At 44.2% G+C, this 18,333-nt stretch overlaps 1 protein-coding gene across 1 annotated transcript; it reads left to right on the plus strand.

Annotated features, from left to right (window-relative positions):
* Positions 1-54: 54 nt before the first annotated feature.
* Positions 55-5,506, plus strand: LOC114860085 (serine protease 33-like). The gene is made up of 7 exons (XM_029158373.2): positions 55-202; positions 1,101-1,196; positions 1,994-2,014; positions 2,351-2,513; positions 2,636-2,904; positions 3,322-3,470; positions 3,835-5,506. The coding sequence occupies exons 2-7, from the start codon at positions 1,145-1,147 to the stop codon at positions 4,108-4,110; spliced, it is 930 nt and encodes a 309-aa protein (XP_029014206.1). The 5' UTR covers positions 55-202; positions 1,101-1,144; the 3' UTR covers positions 4,111-5,506.
* The last annotated feature ends 12,827 nt before the right edge of the window (positions 5,507-18,333 follow it).

Below are 18,333 nucleotides of genomic sequence, written 5' to 3' on the forward strand. Positions count from 1 at the left end.
TGACCAGGTGTGTCCAGTCAGTCAACAGCTGGAAAAGCCAGCTGACACACCTTGTCAAGGTAATCAGCAGGAGCAGGGGCAGGGAATGTTGGAAATTCAGCAGGGCAAGCATTAGGCAGAGAACACTGGAGTAACTGGAGTTGGAAATCCAACAGGAACAGTGGCCCTCGAGAACTGGAGGTCAACACCTGTGAAATAGAGGGTAAATACTAAATGAAGTACATTTAAAACCTGCTAAATCAGTTTAACAAGAAGGATTGAGCGAATATTAGCCAAAGAAAATCTTGACTAAAGAGAAACACACTTGTAACATGTAAAAAGTCATCAATGGAAAGAAACAAAAGTACTAATATTTGCTATCTATTTGCTATCTATGACGAGTAGGACATTTAATTTTTAACGTAGGTTTTTGTGTAGGTAACATTACTTTTGTAGTTGATTTTGGTGTCAGACTAGATCACCTGGAGTAATGCCCTGCCACTGCCTCCACATTCAGGACACTGGTCATGTTAGTTTCTCCAAATTCAAATTCATTTTAGAAGCTGCAGCACTTCATTTAAAAAGATATATAATTACAAAAACAATCACACATTAAAATAGAATTTAAACATCTAGTAACCAACCACCCAGTTGTGTTATTTATTTGGTCAAATGGTAACTGTGGAAGGACAGATTTGTCTTTGCTGACCTAGTCTCGCTTCACCTCCTGTTACGCCCGGTTTCGCCTCTAGGTAGCCTCGTCACCTCTTCTCACTCATCTTTTCTTGGAATATCTGCTCATCATTAAATTGTAAAAATGCAGCGGGTATATTAACAACTATATGTATCTTAGATGGGATTCTAAATATAAAAGGTTTTTATTTATGCACACCTAAATTGACATTTAATAGACTGAACAGAATGAAAAGGATCTGTATAAATTATTTAAGTGATTTCTTTTATACATTTTTGCATTGTACCATGTTCCATGTAAATGTAAAAAGCATTGCACACAAGAAAAGTACCATTTTCTATTTTTATAAAGTTATGGGTTATAGAAAGGGTAGGGGGACGTAGGAAGGGTGTGGTTTGACAACAGGTTTGACAACTTCTCCTTTCAGGTGTTTGTGACTTCACTGCTAGTTTCCAGTCATATCAAAGAGCTATGGAGGACAGGTTGTTTGCTTGTGGCATCATTCTGCTGGCCATAATTACAGGTGAGTGCTACTAAACATGTTTAAATCTTTTGTCTTATCAGAGCATTTCTGATCTAAATTTATGACTACAGAAATCATACATTTCAATGGAACAGACCATTTTTATTCCAGTCAATCTTTTTGTGAAAAACAGCTTAATCTTTTGATATAGTTTTGGGGAGCAGAAGCGAAAGCTGCTTCAAGTGTAACATGTAAAAGAAGAAAGAAAAAAGGAAAATCGCATGCTGAGAACAAGTCTATCTAAAATAGAAATATGTGGAAAAACCAGCTTCAGCTTTCAGTGTGCTGAAACTTGATGCTGCTCTTCCGGTTTCTGTTACACAGAAACTAAGCAAATTAGCCTCTTTGTGGTATCAAATGTCCTCAAATTTGTAATTTTATCAAACTGCAATAGTGTATTCTCAAATACAAATAAAAATATATTTAAAACACTATTAGTTGAAGTTGACATAAGCCTATGAACGCCTTGCATGGTTTCAGTCTAACTGGCTGGTGTTTGTACAGCCAATGTAAGTTTATAACACGATGGCTGTTGTTAGTTTTAGCCACTAAACCAGAAGGTTCATATCACCGAAACTTGCAACTGGGTGACAATCAGCCAACGGGGAAATAGAATAGATACAGTGTAGATACACAACCTCACTCAGCAAAATGCCAAATATAGCTCCTTCATAACAAAAGAGAAAGTGTTTTACTAACTGCTCTAGTGATTGCATTTCTGGTTGATTCATGACAACAGTTTCTAGTTCATATATAAAGGTCAGTAACAAAATGTTTTGTTTCTTTCTCGCTTGCAGGAAGCAGCGCACAGCTGGGTGGTGAGTTCACTGAAACGCTTTTGCTATGATTAGGCATCGCTTGCTTGTTTTTGAACGAAACCCAGGAACACAAGTGTGTCATCTAAATTCCAAGAGGCTGGAGAGCTGTAGTGTAGTGGGAGTGAGGCTGACGACTGAGCAGAGGTAAAGTCGTTTATTCCACCATCGTGGCACCACTGAACTAAAGCTTAGCGATCAGCACACGTCTTTGGCTGGTGTAGTGTGGAACAAGAGAAACTGTAGAACTAGATGAGTGCGATCAGGGATATGCTGGTCTGTGTTCTGATGACACTGGGCTTAGACAAGAAATAACACATTAAAGCTGTTTCTTTCCAGTTTGTGGTGTGGCAGCACTCAACACAAAGATTGTGGGGGGTGAAGATGCAACTCCAGGGTCGTGGCCCTGGCAGGCCAGCCTGCAGCAGGACGGAGCGTTTTTCTGTGGAGGCTCTTTAATTAATAATCAGTATGTTCTGACTGCTGCTCATTGCTTCCCTGGGTGAGCTTTCACATTCTAATTAAACCACTTGTACATAAAAAAGCTCACATTGCTTCATTATGTGTTATTACCAATGACAGCTGTGGTTGTTTCAAGGGTTTAACTTCTTTGTCTTCTCTCAGTACCAGCACATCGGGTTTGGTTGTTTACCTCGGACGTCAGTATCAGCAGAATGTGAATCCTAACGAGGTGTCTGCCACAGTGTCCCAGATCATCAAACATCCAAGCTATAACACCATCACAATGGATAATGACATTGCTTTGTTGGAACTGTCCTCAACTATCACCTTCACCGATTACATCAACCCTGTGTGCTTACCAACCAGCGGCAGCAGCTTTGATGCTGGGACCAACTGCTGGGTCAGTGGCTGGGGAAACATCCGAAATAATGGTAAGAATTAATAAAAATTTCGTTTGTATTAAGACTTACTTAAAACAGAAGATTTGTAAATATTTATTACAAATACTGTTTTGTTTGATTCCCACACATTTAGAGTCAGGAATTTATCTGAAGCTCAAAAATCACCATCAGAGAAAAGCAGCAAACTTTGCCTTAATCATAAACAAATGTCACACAGCAGCCTGGCTGGTGTTTAAAACCTTAGTCAGTTGCTACAACATACATTATAAGTACACAGAATAAATGAAATAAGATGAATGTTAAAGCTGATGACAATGTCCAATCACATGTATAATAAAGCATCAAATCTCACCACTTGAAGAAAGTATTTTTAGCGTAGTAGTAGTAGTTTTTAGAGTAGTTTTGTTGCACTTTAAGTAGCACCAACCCCTTTTTCTAATTTCTCAGTTCCTCTTCCTGGATCTCAGACATTGCAGGAAGTCAGCATTCCTGTTGTGTCCAACAGTGACTGTAGCAGCAACTATAGTGGAAGGTATACAATCACTGACAACATGGTGTGTGCTGGTCTTCCTCAGGGAGGAAAGGATTCCTGCCAGGTGAGCTTTTAAACCCCAGTCCATCCGCCTGGTAACACAAGCTGACCTAATATTGAGGTATATAGTTAGTGCAATCATGATGATGATGATGATGAACCCACAGCAGAGTCTCCATTCTGAGCCCAAGATCAGAAAATCACAGAACATATTGATGATGAATGTTACAGCATTTTTAGCTCCAAGGCCAGAAAGCAAAATTGATGATTTGTGCAATTGTTATAGACTACCTCATAGTGACTGATTAGTAATATTATTAAAATTAGAATTATATAACCAACCCTGTGATGGACTGGCGACTTGTCCAGGGTGTGGATGGATGGTTGGATTACATAACCATTATGTAACTAAACTACTATGTGTGCAGGGAGATTCAGGCGGGCCGCTGGTGACTAAAAACACAAATGCCAACGTATGGGTCCAGATTGGAGTGGTGAGCTTTGGAGACGGCTGTGCTCAACCCAATTCCCCAGGAGTCTACGCCAGAGTGTCCCAGTACCAGGACTGGATCAACAGCCAGATATCCACCAACCAACCAGGCTTTGTACCGAGCTCTGCTCCAGCACTCAAAGCCAGTCAGTTCATCTGCCTCTCAGTGCTGTCCATTCTGCACATGGTCCTCTCCTTCTTTATCTTGTCATAGGACGCTTACTGATGCCAAAAATGACAATTTATCAGCAGATCATTTTGGAATGGGCCAACTGATCATAAAACAGAACAGTTAGCTGCACTTTGCTCTGGTTAACAACCAACAGACAACCAGGATTCCTGTCTTCCGCCTTTGACAGACTGTGTAAATATAATGTTTTCAATAAGGACTGTTTGAATGAGGACTAGGAGGTTCATCAGACGTAAACACAGATAGAAAATAAAAAGTATACATACATTTTGCAGGAAACAATTGTGATCCTAATATCATAATCTCAAGATAATAACAGATGATTCACAGAAGAACCGCACTGTTAAAATAAGACACTGTTTTCCATATAAACACCTTGTCCAAAATGTTTGTGCTCTAATGAAGGACTGCACTTTACCTTATATAACTTGTATTTGTATTTTATGACTATGTTTGTAATCTGAAAGAGATCAAATGCAAAATAATGTTTGGATGTTTTGTACAAATATCAATGTTGTAAGTGTTTTATACTTGAAGATTTATAGACTGTGAGTGCACAGACCTTGAATTTTGAAGTTTTCCACTGGGGCCAGTACATGAAACCAGTTTAGGTTTAAGTTCCAACATAGTTTGCATGGACTAGACCAAGAATGAAGCTATAAATGTTTACAATTTTACGTGAATGGTAGTTAGCAATTAGCACTATTGTACTATTGTGGTGAAGACTCTCAAGAATTATTGCAGGACAATTTATTTAAAATCCTTACAATCGATTTTTTTAGAGGGGCATTTGAAATACAGTACATACAATAAAATAAATGCAATTTTTTAAGTTTCTGAGCTCCGCTGCAGATGATTGTCAAGTGGGAAACTACAAAGTGAAGTAAAATAGATAAGCGACCGCTGTGTTTTCTATGAAGAATGGGAGCAGTAGAGAGATTTAGCTTATGAAGTGAAGACGCTGGTTTGACTCCAAACCTACGGCAGAGCATCATCAGTCTATGAGGGTTCATTAGACCTAGTCACAGCCACAAGACTCATGAGTCATGTCTCATCCTGTTTAGCTCTAGCCTTACTTCTATTTATCATTACACACACCTGTCTTGAATTAATCATCACTCACCTGGGTACTTAACCACCACCAGTCACCACAGTCATTTGCCAGATCGTGGAATGCAAGTCATCGCTTTCCAGCAGTTTCTCAGTTCAGCTTACCTCGTCTGTTCCGTACTTCTGACCACTGACTCCTGCTTAACCCTGAATGGTACTGTAACCCTGTTTGTTCTGTTGCTGAACCTTGCCTATCTCTGGACCCGATTGCGTCTGCTCCTTTTGTACCTAAGCCTGAGCCTTTCTGTGCATGACCTGGACTGTCTGTGACAACGATTGACGGAATAAACCTTGATTTCTTTACCAACTACCTTGTGTCCTCACGCTGTGCATGTGGGTCTGATCTCTGCCTAAACCTGACAAAGACAGAGTCAATGCAACACAGCACTTAAACAGACAAAACCAGGAAAGAAAAAACCCAAACCCCACTATCACTTAAAGAGAAAATAACAAAGCTAGGGGACTAGATGACTTGGAAAGGACAAAAGCTATGGAGCTAGGGGACCACCGAGGGAATAGGGGCTAGAGGAACTAACTATCGTATAAGGTAAAAACAACTTTAAAAATCACAGCACATTTGAAAACAACTAATATTTACATAACCTAAAGAAATAACACAAATTAAACAATTATTCTATTCATCTTTGGAGCTAGAGCCTTCACGTGGTGCTTGTTTTTTTTCTTTGACGTGTTTTTTAACACTAATTTTCGACACAACAAAATGATTTGGCTTCACTCATAGCAACAGGTTGTTTCTGTACCTGAAATGTAGCGTTTAACACCCATACATGCTGATAAGGCTACTTGGTTTGCTTACCAAAGTTTTTTTTATAGTTTGCTTTGGTTCTGAACTCATGCTCGATTATTTTTGCATTTGTCGCTATGCTGGATGAACGGTGCAACCACTCAAACAAACACAAGCAGCTAATTGAAATGATCAGCAGCTGCTGGTGTGATTGACATCAGCAAAAGCTTCCCCAGCTTCACTGTGTGGTTCATCAACTTTATTCATCTGTAGTAGCTCTGTGTGTCTCCCTTGTTCTTAAAGACCAGATCAGAGAGCTTTTCCTCCATTTCTAGGCATCTTCTCACTCTAGAATCCTGTTGAACAACCTGGTTAGAAATTCCACTGCTGCCTCTCCTAGACACTTCCACACCTCCACAGGTACATCTTCATCTCATCTTCTTAAACCCCAAGGCTGTTTTCTGAGGGTTTTCTGAAAAATGGCATAGCTACATTCAAATGAACTTATCTCTGTGTCACAGTTTAGATCATGTTCCTGTTTTATTTTGTAAGGTCTTCCTGTTTAAATGCAAATAGTGTCATAATGTAGGGGACACTTGTGGGATGTGATATGATATGATTTGTAAAATTACTGTAACTGATGTGATGTTCATCAATAATAGAAAAGTAAAATGTTTCAGTTATGTCTAAAGAGAAATGGACTTTAATATTGAATATCTCAGTGAAACAGAGGCCTCAGTAACTTCTAACCCCCATGAAATCATAGCACAATAAGTAAACATCAACTCAGCCAAAAGTTGGTTTCGATGAAGTGAAGCAGTACCAAGCTATAACGATTTTAATGCGAACAGTCAAATGAGCTTAGGAGTTTCATAGTGTGGATATTCTATGTTTTTCCACTTTCCACCTAAAACTGCATTAAAAGTGATCAATGTATCTAAATACCACTTACCTATATCAATATAAACATATGTGAAGGTGTTCATTTGCTGTACAGGCCACTAGGGGGGCAGATGTCTGTGCAGCCATATCTCCTCCTAGCAACAACTGTCTGTGGTAAGTGAGGTGTCTTTTTACGTGTTATAACCTATGGAATTATCCTAAAAACACCAACACAAGATTGACAGAACTGGTAGCCAGTAAAAATAGCTGATCGTGTTTTATGGCCCTGGTGCAATAATAATGTCACTCAATGGCGCTCCCTATAAATCACTTCATACAAGCTCTGTAGGAGGGCTAGAGAGTAACAGAGTGACCAGTAATATGGACTTTGTGTGATGATATTTGAATGTGTACATATTTTATCTAGCTAGCATTTAGCTTAGCATTTTTTATTCTTTGGTTCACAACTCACCACATGTGATAACTAGCATGCTTCGCACATTCTTAGATTCCTTTAGATTAGAGCCTTAATTTGAGCCCTTGCTTATGTGTGTTGCATAAAGTATCACAGTGGTAGACTCATAGATGGGTCGCACACTAGCCCAGGGCTAGCTATAATGCTAACTACATGCTAACAGTTTATTGTATGTTATCTTCGTCTGTGTTTGATGCACATGAACGACTCATAAATTCTTGTAGCCCTGACTCCGCTGTTTAATTTGATTTTAAACATATCTATAGTCATATAGTCATCTATTTGAACCAAATTTGGTGACCCTGGGTTGCCCCCCGCCAGACCCTAATTAGGGTCTGTGGGGTCGAAGAGGTTCTGTTGCTACTTCCTGCTCCACAACAATCACATCTTCCCTGTCTTTTTCCTCATTCATCAGCTCCTTCTCTCTCTCTCCTGGGTTGTTAGCACCTTTCCACCTCTGCCTTTAATCACCCTTTCCTTTACAGCAAACCTGCCCATCACCTCCTCATTACCTATATTCCACTCACCAACAGGAGAATATAGGTGATGCACACCAACATGAAGAAACAGGACAATTAAAGGACGGGTGGCAAAGTGTACCTATTTTATTATGTTAGTAGAAAGGGTGTAGTCTATACCTGACTGTCCTGCAGGACAGGTTTAAAGGTGCCACACCTTGTCTCGGGTGTTTTTGACTTCACTGCTAGTTTTCAGTCATATCAAAGAGCTATGGAGGACAGGTTGTTTGCTTGTGCCTTGATTCTGTTGGTGGGAATTTCAGGTAAGTGCTATTTTAATCCTCTCTCTTATCAGAGCTTCTGTGATTTGCATTTATGAATATAGAGAACATACATTTCAACAGGACAGATCTTTTTAATTACAGTCAAAATGTATACAGTTTAACAACTGCAGACAATTTGACTGTAATTAAAAAGATCAGAGGCACAAACTGCTTTAAGTGTAACATGTAAAAGAAGCAAGAGAAATGAAAAATCACATTGAGAACAGCTCTATTTGAGACAGAAATGTGTGGAAGAACCAGTTTTGAATTTCAGTTTGTTGAAAATTAAGGCGTTTCCGGTTTCTGTGCAAAACAAAAACTATGCAAATCAGGCTCTTTGTGTTGTGAAATGTTTTCAAATATCTAACTGTATCAACTGCAATGGTGAATTTTTAAATATGAATTACAATATATTTAATACATAATTAGTCAAAGTTCTGAAACATGTAATACCTGTAAGTAATAAATGTTACACCTATTGAACAGTAGTTGAAACATATTTACTAAACTGCTTTGGTGTTTTTGAGATGAAAATATTATCTGACAGTCACTGCTCAAATGAAGATTGACATGGCATAAGCTTTTGAACGCTCAGCCAACGGGGTAATTAGCATAGATACAGTGCTGAATTGTCTTTCTCATTGTTGGTTATTTTTTTGAACTCACACTATTGTCTTCTATCATCCATTAACTGCATTTCCTTCTAAGGGTCAAAGGGCATTAAGGAAGAAAGCCTTACACTCTAACAACAAAATTGGTCTTCTGCTTATAACTCAGCAGTGGGCTGCCACGCAAGGCGTGTCTTACTCAAGGACACACCTGGATTTGACCTGGGACCTCCTGCTTCCCAGGCCCAATGCTCTACCCACTGAGGCCACCTAATTGCATTTGACCCATTCCCTAGTAGCAGTGAGCTGCCACAGCGCCCGGTTGTATGAAGTGTCTCGCTCAAGGACACACCTGATGCTGAGGCAAGGGATGGACCTGCGGACCTTTGCCTTCCGTGGCTCTTCCAACTGAGCTGCCAGGCCCTCTAGAAGTGTCGCATTCAACTGTGTAGATGTTAAATCTGCATAAACATTGTCCACACATTGAGCCTTTGTGTATTGTGGAAACATACAACCCCTGAACTCTGTGCCAACATAAGGTCTTTTTCACTAGGCAAAATGTCAAATATAGCTTTAATCATTTCATTCCATTTCTCAGCAATATAATGGCTCTAGTTCCTAGTAAGCAACAAAATGTTTTGTTTCTTTCTCGCTTGCAGGAAGCAGCGCACAGCAGGATGGTGAGTTCGCTGAAACGCTTTTGCTATGATTAAGCATCACTTGATTTCTGAATGAATCACAGAAACACGACTGTGGCTTGTTTCACCATCAGACACGAAATAATGCTGAGCTTCATTTAATGTTTCTTTGCAGTTTGTGGTGTGGCACCGCTTAACACAAAGATTGTAGGGGGCGAAGATGCGGCTCCAGGGTGGTGGCCCTGGCAGGCCAGCCTGCAGCAGAATAGTGCTTCTTTCTGTGGAGGCTCTCTAATTAATAACCAGTATATTCTGACTGCTGCTCATTGTTTTTCCAAGTGAGTTGTCACATTTTAAGCAAATCACAATTTTCCATTCTTCAGAATTTAAATCAACTATTACAGTATTATTAGATGCCATCACATGAGCATGAAATTGTTTGTGTATCTTAATGACAGAAGAGTTAATACAACTACAATTAAGCAATATTTTCCTAAATCAAAATGAATATATATATATATATATAAACAAATTGCTTAACCACATTGTTATTACCAATCACAGCTGTGGTTGTTTCAAGAGTTTAACTTCTTTGTCTTCCCTCAGTCCCTCCACATTGGGTTTGATTGTTTACCTCGGACGTCTGTATCAGCAGAATGTGAATCCTAACGAGGTGTCTGCCACAGTGTCCCAGATCATCATACATCCAAGCTATGACAGCAACACGTTTGAGAATGACATTTGCTTGTTGCAATTGTCCTCACCTGTCAAGTTCACCAATTACATCAGCCCCGTGTGTCTGGCAGCCAATGGCAGTGTCTTTGATGCTGGGACTAGCTGCTGGGTCACCGGGTGGGGAAACATCAGAAATAATGGTAAGAATAAGTCACATATTTGAAGTCAGGCATTTATTTGATGTTCCAAATTTACCACTAGATTAAAGCAAGAGGCTTTTTATTAAATTTTATTTAATTCTAGGTTTTAATTATATGTTACATATACATTATACTCCTACTCAAAAGATTCACTCATTACTTACTTAAATTCAGAAGTTAATAAAAATAATTGGTTTCCTTGTCAATATCAGTGGAGACTCGCCAGACTTCATCCAGGTGAAATTGTTGTCAAGAAGATTTCGACTTTTCAGTAGAAATGTTTTACTACATCAATCCAGGTGGCTTCTTTAGTCTGAAGGATGTTGGCTGAAGGCCACACATTTATCCTTTAGTTATCCCTCCCACCTGTAAACGATGAAAAAGGGCCAGGCGCCAGGGGTAGTGAGTAGATGTGAAATACTTGGGTCCTCCTTCACTGTTACAATGTTGTTAGGTTTGCCCTTTCTGTTGGTTATACAGGCAGAGACAATGATTAACAGGTAAGTATACAAAGTGCTGGAACGGAATAAACTCAACGATCTGGCAGGGAACTCAGGTCAGTGCAGGTGCTTAAATACTATGTAAATGACCGGATTGAACACAGCTGTGAGATCACAGCAACTTAAAACCAGGAAAAGCATGACTGAACATAAACCGGAAACTACAAAATATAACAGGAAATACGTGACAAAACCCCAGCTATGACATTAGAGGATATTGGGTAGTAGCTTTACAAAAAGAATCACATTAACGAGTCACTCGTGAAATACAGCTGCTTTATGGCGACTGCTAGTTCTTTCGGCTTTTTTGCAGACTAATAAAACACCCTTTTTAAGCCTTTATGGCAACGACCTAAAACACAAGGTCAAGGATGAGTGTTACAGTTGGTGACAATGTCCAACCACATGTATAATAAAGCAATAAAAAGTCCTTGAATGTCCACTTCACTGTCCAGAGTCAGAGCCAGGGAAACTAAAACAACAGAAAGATAGTCTCTTAAATCCAAACGTGAACGCAAAACACCTTCAAAAAATAAACCAAGAGGACGAAAACACTAAACCAGGAGGACGAAAACACTAAGTGAACAGAATAATGAATAACAAACCTAGGTTAACTACTAATGTCTAACGTAAGCTAAGGCAAGGCTAATATATGGAGCTAGAACATGGCAAGAATACACGGAACTAAAACCGGCATGAACAAACGCTAAACATGGCATTAACAAACTTGGCTAAACATGGCATGAACAACGTGGCTAGAGCATAGCATGAACACTGTGGCTAGAGCATAGCATGGACAACATGGCTAGAGCATAGCAAGACAAGAGACTGGTCCCTCCTAGACACAGCAACTTGGCCCGGCCCCCCTTCTCGGAGACCACTTGAGCCCACCGTGGCAGCCGTTGTTGCTTGAGGCTGGCGTTGTCTGTGGTGGGCCCACCGTGGCGGCCGGAACTGCGGCGGTGGAAGATGGTGCAGTTGGAACGGGTTGAAGGACAGCACTGGAAGGAGTCTTGAGCAGATGGAGTGGTAAGCTCTGAGCCCGAGATATGGAGGTGACAAGGAGGTGGCAACATTTGAGGCGCGTGTTGCCTCTGGTAAACACTCCAGACAAAGACTGCCTGAAAAAACAAAACTCGAGGATGGCATCTCAATAGGTCTTGATACAGTCCGTGGGGCTGTAGCGGGGTGAGATACAGTCCATAAGGCTGTGGCCGAATGAGGGGCAAATTGTGAATCAGGATGAATAGTAGGATCTGATGCAGTCTGTGGTACATGGGTAACTGGCAGTACAGCAACTGTTCTAACCAACAGGCAAGTTCCACCCTAGCCCTCAATGCCAAAAAAACATGAAGAGAAGCGGATAATGTCATTGGCCTGCTCCAATACGGACAGTCCGTGACGAAGGTTGTGAGTCTTTGTGGCCATGGAGAGTAGTGGAGTAATGTCATGGCTCTGATGAGGTCCGTTTCTGGCTGGGTCATTCTGTTAGTGTGAGTGCTTGAAGGTCCACTTGGACAGAGTCAGAGCCAGGGAAACCAATTTAACGGAAAGATCGTCTCTTTAATCCAAACTTGAACACAAAAAACCTCCAAACCAAGATCAACTAGGAGGACAAAAACACTAACGTGTGGCTAACATAAGCAACCTAACTCAACAAGAGACAATGGCTATGGCATATAAAAAGGCAAAACATGAACTAAAGACGGGTGCCTTTGCACGTCTTACAGGCAGAGCAACGCATGACTAAGAGAAGGCAGTGTCCCTTAAAAGCCCACGTCCGTGGTGGGTAGCAGCATGGTGAGGTGACAATGACCCAGCACACAGTGATAGGCTGGGGAGATATATGAAGGGAGCAGATGGCAGGCACAAGTGTTAGAAATCGAACTGATTGCCAAGAGTTTACTGAGGGAAAGAGAGGGAGTGGGCATGGTCCAAAGCAGAAACGTGGAATGGTGAGGGAAACACAGAATGGCGGGTGGAGCCAGCCCAGGATAATGACACTGTGTACCATTACTAGATATCGTTTTGACCTTGCCTTGCCTGCTTCCTTTTGTTCTGGTTTTAGACTCTGCCGTGTTTGCTGAACCTAGCCTAGAGACTGACTGCTCTTTCTGATCCTTGTCTGTATTGCTGCCATCGTCTAAGCTAACCTGTGTACCGACCTTGGCCTGTTTTGACCAATGAGTGGTATTAAATCTCCACAAACTGAGACCTGTGTGTGTTAAGAGTTTGGGTGTGTCACCTTGCTGCCCCACTGTCCAGCCCCGGTTCCTGTGTGTCACAACCTCAGTCAATTACTCCACTATCTAGCCAGTTCCGGTTTTATTGTGTAACCATTTCCTGTTTAACTCCCATATCCAGTCAGTCTAGTTTTACTTCCGGTCCTTGTTAACCCCACCTGCACGTAATTCAGTAATCAGTAGTTCAGTACTTAAGCACCACCTCTCACCCCAGCACCTTACCAGATTGTCTGAGTTCATCTCATGACCAGCATTCCAGCATTGTCAAGTTTCCAGTTTCCGTGCATGACCTTGTTTGGTAATACCTTTTTTGATTCTTGCCCAGCCTATGATAACCCTGCCTAGCGTGTATGACCTCTGCCTGTTTTTGACCACGTCTTTTACCCAAGCCCTGTCGGATATCGTTTTTGCCAACCTGTGTATGACCATTGCCTGCCTGACTACGTTCTTATTAAAACAATCTTTTACTCAAGTATCGCTGTGCATTTGGGTCCTTCCACCATTGTGCCATTGTGACAGAACAATCTGGCCAAACATGGACCCAGCCGGCGCCAAGTCGTTTAAGACCGAATTGCAGGCTCAGGAGGCATGGATCCGAACACAGGAGGAACACATTAACACTATGCTACAGGAGCTCTCCAGATACGCTGCCCAACAGGAGAACCTCATGACGGCGTATGGGGAGCAGTTAGCTGTACTTACCCAGCGAGTGAAGCCAGTTCCAGCGCCTGCAGTCGCCGTCGCACCAACGCCCACCTCAGTCGCTCCTCATATCCAACTGGGAGCTCCGACCCGCTTTTCCAGAGACACAGGTGACTGTAGAGCTTTCTTAGCTCAATGCAAAATCCAGTTTGAACTTCACGCTTTGTCATTCCCCACGAAGCGAGCTAAGGTTGCGTATGCCGTGTCTCATCTTGCCGGAAAAGCAGAGGCCTGGGCCACGGCAAAATGGCAGAATAAATCCGCTTGCCTAGCGACGTTCGATGTTTTTTCCACTACACTAAAACGCATCTTTCAAGAGGTCGCGCCAGGCAGAGAAGCAGCCCAGAGACTGGTGATTCTCAAGTTATGCCATTGAGTTTCGCACTCTCGCCGCGGAGGCAGCTGGGACTCCACCGCGCTATGTGACGTATTTATCAAGGGTCTGTCTCATCGTGTCAAGGACAGTTTAGCAGCAATTGAACCTCCCGCCAGTTTAGACGAGTTAATCGCACTGGCCATCAAAGTCGATCGACGGTTGTGGATCAGCATCAGTGAACGTCGCGAAGAGGAACGTGCGGCGTAGGCGCGACGTCCCAGAACCTTGCTTTAGTCAATGTCCGAAGTTCCCAGCGCACCTGAACGCATTACCGGACAATCCTTCTGGCAACAAAGGCAGCCATCCCACACTCGAGTCGAAGTGACAGCGAAGTCAGCCGACGTTTTCCCCGCGGCCCAACCAATGGAGCTTGGAGGGATTCGCCTCACCAATGCAGAGAAGGAGCGACGAAGAACCTCAGGCCTATGTTTATACTGTGGCCAACCTGGTCACATCGCCGTGTCATGCTTGGTACAAGACAACGCTCACCAGTAGCACGGAGGATAGTGGTGAGCCAGTCAGCCATGTGTAAGGCCTCCGCCTGACGGTTACCTGTTGCCACCTTCAGTGTAGGTGACCAGTCTGTCCAGCAGGCGGTGCTTGTGGATTCGGGCGCTGATGCTAGTCTCATGGACGCTGACCTGGTTAAACGCCTGGGAGTTCCCCTGGTTCCCTTACCTACTTCAATGGAGGCCACAGCCCTAGATGGTCATCACCTCTGGAAGGTAACACACAGCACCGGCCGAATCACCATGACCTTTCCGGACTCTCACGCCGAGCAGATCCATTTTCACATGGTTGAGTCTTCTGCATTTCCGGTTGTATTGGGGTATACCTGGCTTAGACGTCACAACCCCACCCTGGACTGGAGGACCAGGGAGGTGACTGGTTGGGGGGCATCCTGCCAATATTCATGTTTTTCGTCTAGTCTAGAGCTCCCGTCTAGCCCGGATCCTGCACCATCGGAGGAGGAGATCGACCTATCTGCAGTTCCGTCCTGTTATCATGACCTCAGCCAAGTTTTTAGCAAGGTGAAGGCGTCCTCCTTACCACCGCACCAATCTTATGACTGTTGCATTGAGCTACTTCCAGGCACCACACCCCACAAGGCGAGATTGTTTTCACTCTCAGGTCCAGAACGCAAGGCCATGTCAGAGTACATCAAGCAGTCCATGGCCGCAGGAATCATCCGACACTCGTCCTCACCCGCCGGAGCTGGTTTCTTCTTTGTTGGCAAGAAGGATGGTTCACTCTGCCCATGCATCGATTCCCGGGGACTGAACGCTATCACGGTACGAGACTCTTACCCATTACCTTTGCTGTCATCGGCCTTCGAACTCCTTGCAGATGCCAGGATATTCACCAAGCTTGATCTTCGAAACGCCTACCACCTGGTCCGCATTCGTGAGGGCGACGAATGGAAGACAGCTTTCAACACCCCTACCGGTCATTATGAATATCTTGTCATGCCCTTCGGCCTCACCAATGCTCCAGCAACTTTCCAAGCCATGGTAAACAACATCCTGAGTCCCATGATAAATATGTTTGTGTTTGTGTATCTGGATGACATCCTGGTTTTCTCCCGAGACGAAGAAGAGCATAAGAGTCATGTCCGTCAGGTGCTGAAGAAACTCCTAGAACATAACCTGTATGTTAAAGCTGAGAAATGTGAGTTTCACGTCTCCACTATCTCGCTCCTGGGTTTCATCGTGTCCCCCGAAGAGATCCAGATGGATCCAGCCAAGACCGAGGCCGTAGCAAATTGGCCACAACCAGTGTCGTCGAGTTGTGCAACGTTTCCTTGGTCTTGCAAACTTCTACCGTCGTTTTATCCATCGGTTCAGCACGATCGCATCACCTCTTCACGCTTTGACTTCATCTCGAGTTACCTTTTAGTGGACGCCAGAGGCCAAGGCCGCCTTCCAGCAGCTCAAGGCAGCCTTCATCACAGCACCCATCCTTCGGATGCCGGACCCTCATAGGCAGTTTGTGGTGGTTGTGCGTGCCTCGGACTCTGGAGTCGGAGCAGTCCTGTCCCAGCGAACCACGGAAGGTGGGCGATTACATCCTTGTGCTTTCTTGTCCAGGAAACTGTCCTGGCGTCACTGGCTGGAGGGGGCAGAACAACCTTTCCACGTATTTACCGACCACAAGAACTTAGAATACCTTAACACCGCCAAACGCCTGAACTCCCACCAAGCCCGGTGGGCGCTATTCTTTCCCCGTTTTAACTTTCACCTGTCATATCGCCCTGGATCGAGAAATGCCAAACCCGATGCCTTGTCCCGTATTCATAAAGCCGAATCCAAAGCACAAGAGCCCTCCACCATCCTTCCTGCGTCATGCCTTGTAGAGGCAGTTACTTGGTCCATAGGGGGCAGAGTCCAAGAAGCCATGAGGGGTCTGCCAGTTCCACCAGCCTGTCCACCTAATCGGCTGTGCGTCCCTCCGGAGCTTCAGGGGGAGGTAGTCCACTGGGCCCACACATCCTCGTTCAGTTGCCATCCTGGGGTCCAGCGGACTGTTTTCATCATCAGCCGCCGCCGTAATTAAAGATGTCCGAGAATATGTAACCGCCTGCCCTGTCTGTTCAACCCACAAACCCTCTCACAGGCCACCTCCTGGGTTTCTCCAGCCACTTCCCATCCCGCATCATCCTTGGTCCCACAACGCCCTGGATTTCATGACCGGACTTCCCCCATCCAGAGGCAACACTGTCGTACTCACGGTAATTGACAGATTTTCCAGACTCACCCACTTTGTACCCCTTCCGAAATTGCCCACAGCCAAGCAAACTGCCCAAGCAGTTCTGGAGCACGTCTTTCGGCTGCATGGGTTCCCAAAAGATGTCGTGTCTGACCGAGGCCCACAGTTCGTGTCACGTTTCTGGAACGAGTTCTGCAACTTATTGGGAGCCCAGGTCAGCCTGACATCCGGTTATCACCCCGAGTCCAGTGGCCAAAAAGAACGCACAAACCAACAACTTGAAACCGGTCTTCGTCTCCTGGCTTCAACCAACCCATCTACGTGGTCCCAGCAGCTCCTCTGGGTTGAGTATGCACACAACACGCTACCTTGCACATCCACCGGAATGTCACCCTTCCAGTGCGCATATGGCTACCAACCTCCACTGTTTCCGTCTCTGGAAAGAGAAGTAATCATACCCTCAGCTCATGCCCTGCTTAGGCGCTGCCGGCGAACTTGGGCCCAAGCCAGGAGGGTCAAGACCCAGTCCCAGGTTCACTACAAAAGATCGGCGGATCGACATCGATCCCAAGCACCCACTTACACCGTCGGCCAGAAAGTCTGGTTATCCACTCAAGACCTGCCAATCAATACCCAGTCACGTAAGTTATCACAGAGATTCATCGGACCATTCACTATTGAACGCATTATTAATCCCGCATTGGTGAGACTTACTCTTTCCAGGACCATGAGAATTCATCCAACCTTTTACGTCAGCCGAATCAAACCGTTCCTGTCGAGCCCAATGGTACCGCCCACTCCACTACCACCTCCACCCCGCCTAGTCGACGGCGGCCCAGCCTACACTGTCCGTTCCCTGCTAAATAGTTGCCGCCGTGGTTGCGGACTTCAGTACCTTGTGGACTGGGAGGGATACGGCCCGGAGGAACGATCATGGGTTCCCACCCGGGACATCCTGGACCCCAGCCTCATCCAAGAATTCCACCAAGCCCACCCGGACCTCCCTGGGCCGTCTAGGAATCTGCCCTAGACGGGGGGGTTCTGTCACAACCTCAGTCAATTACTCCACTATCTAGCCAGTTCCAGTTTTATTGTGTAACCATTTCCTGTTTAACTCCCATATCCATTCAGTCTAGTTTTACATCCGGTCCTTGTTAACCTCACCTGCACGTAATTCAGTAATCAGTAGTTCAATACTAAAGCACCACCTCTCACCCCAGCACCTTGCCAGATTGTCTGAGTTCATCCCATGACCAGCATTCCAGCATTGTCGAGTTTCCAGTTTCCGTGCATGACCTTGTTTAGTAATACCTTTTTTGATTCTTGCCCAGCCTATGATAACCCTGCCTAGCGTGCATGACCTCTGCCTGTTTTTGACCACGTCTTTTACCCAAGCCCTTCCACCATTGTGCCATTGCAACACTGTGTCTGTTCCTGCATCTCTTCGACCTTCTGTGCCCGTTCCGATTTCCCGCTTCACGACCGGGACTGGCTCAGGTCTGGATCTCTGTCCCGGGTCCTTGTCGGACTCCAGCACATGCCATGAACTCCACCTGGGCCGACATGCCCAAGGACTTTTGCTTTTGCGTTGAAGAGGTTGTCAGGG

The sequence above is a fragment of the Betta splendens genome, chromosome 8 (assembly GCF_900634795.4).
Source record: "Betta splendens chromosome 8, fBetSpl5.4, whole genome shotgun sequence".
In the NCBI taxonomy this organism is placed as follows: Eukaryota; Metazoa; Chordata; class Actinopteri; order Anabantiformes; family Osphronemidae; genus Betta; species Betta splendens.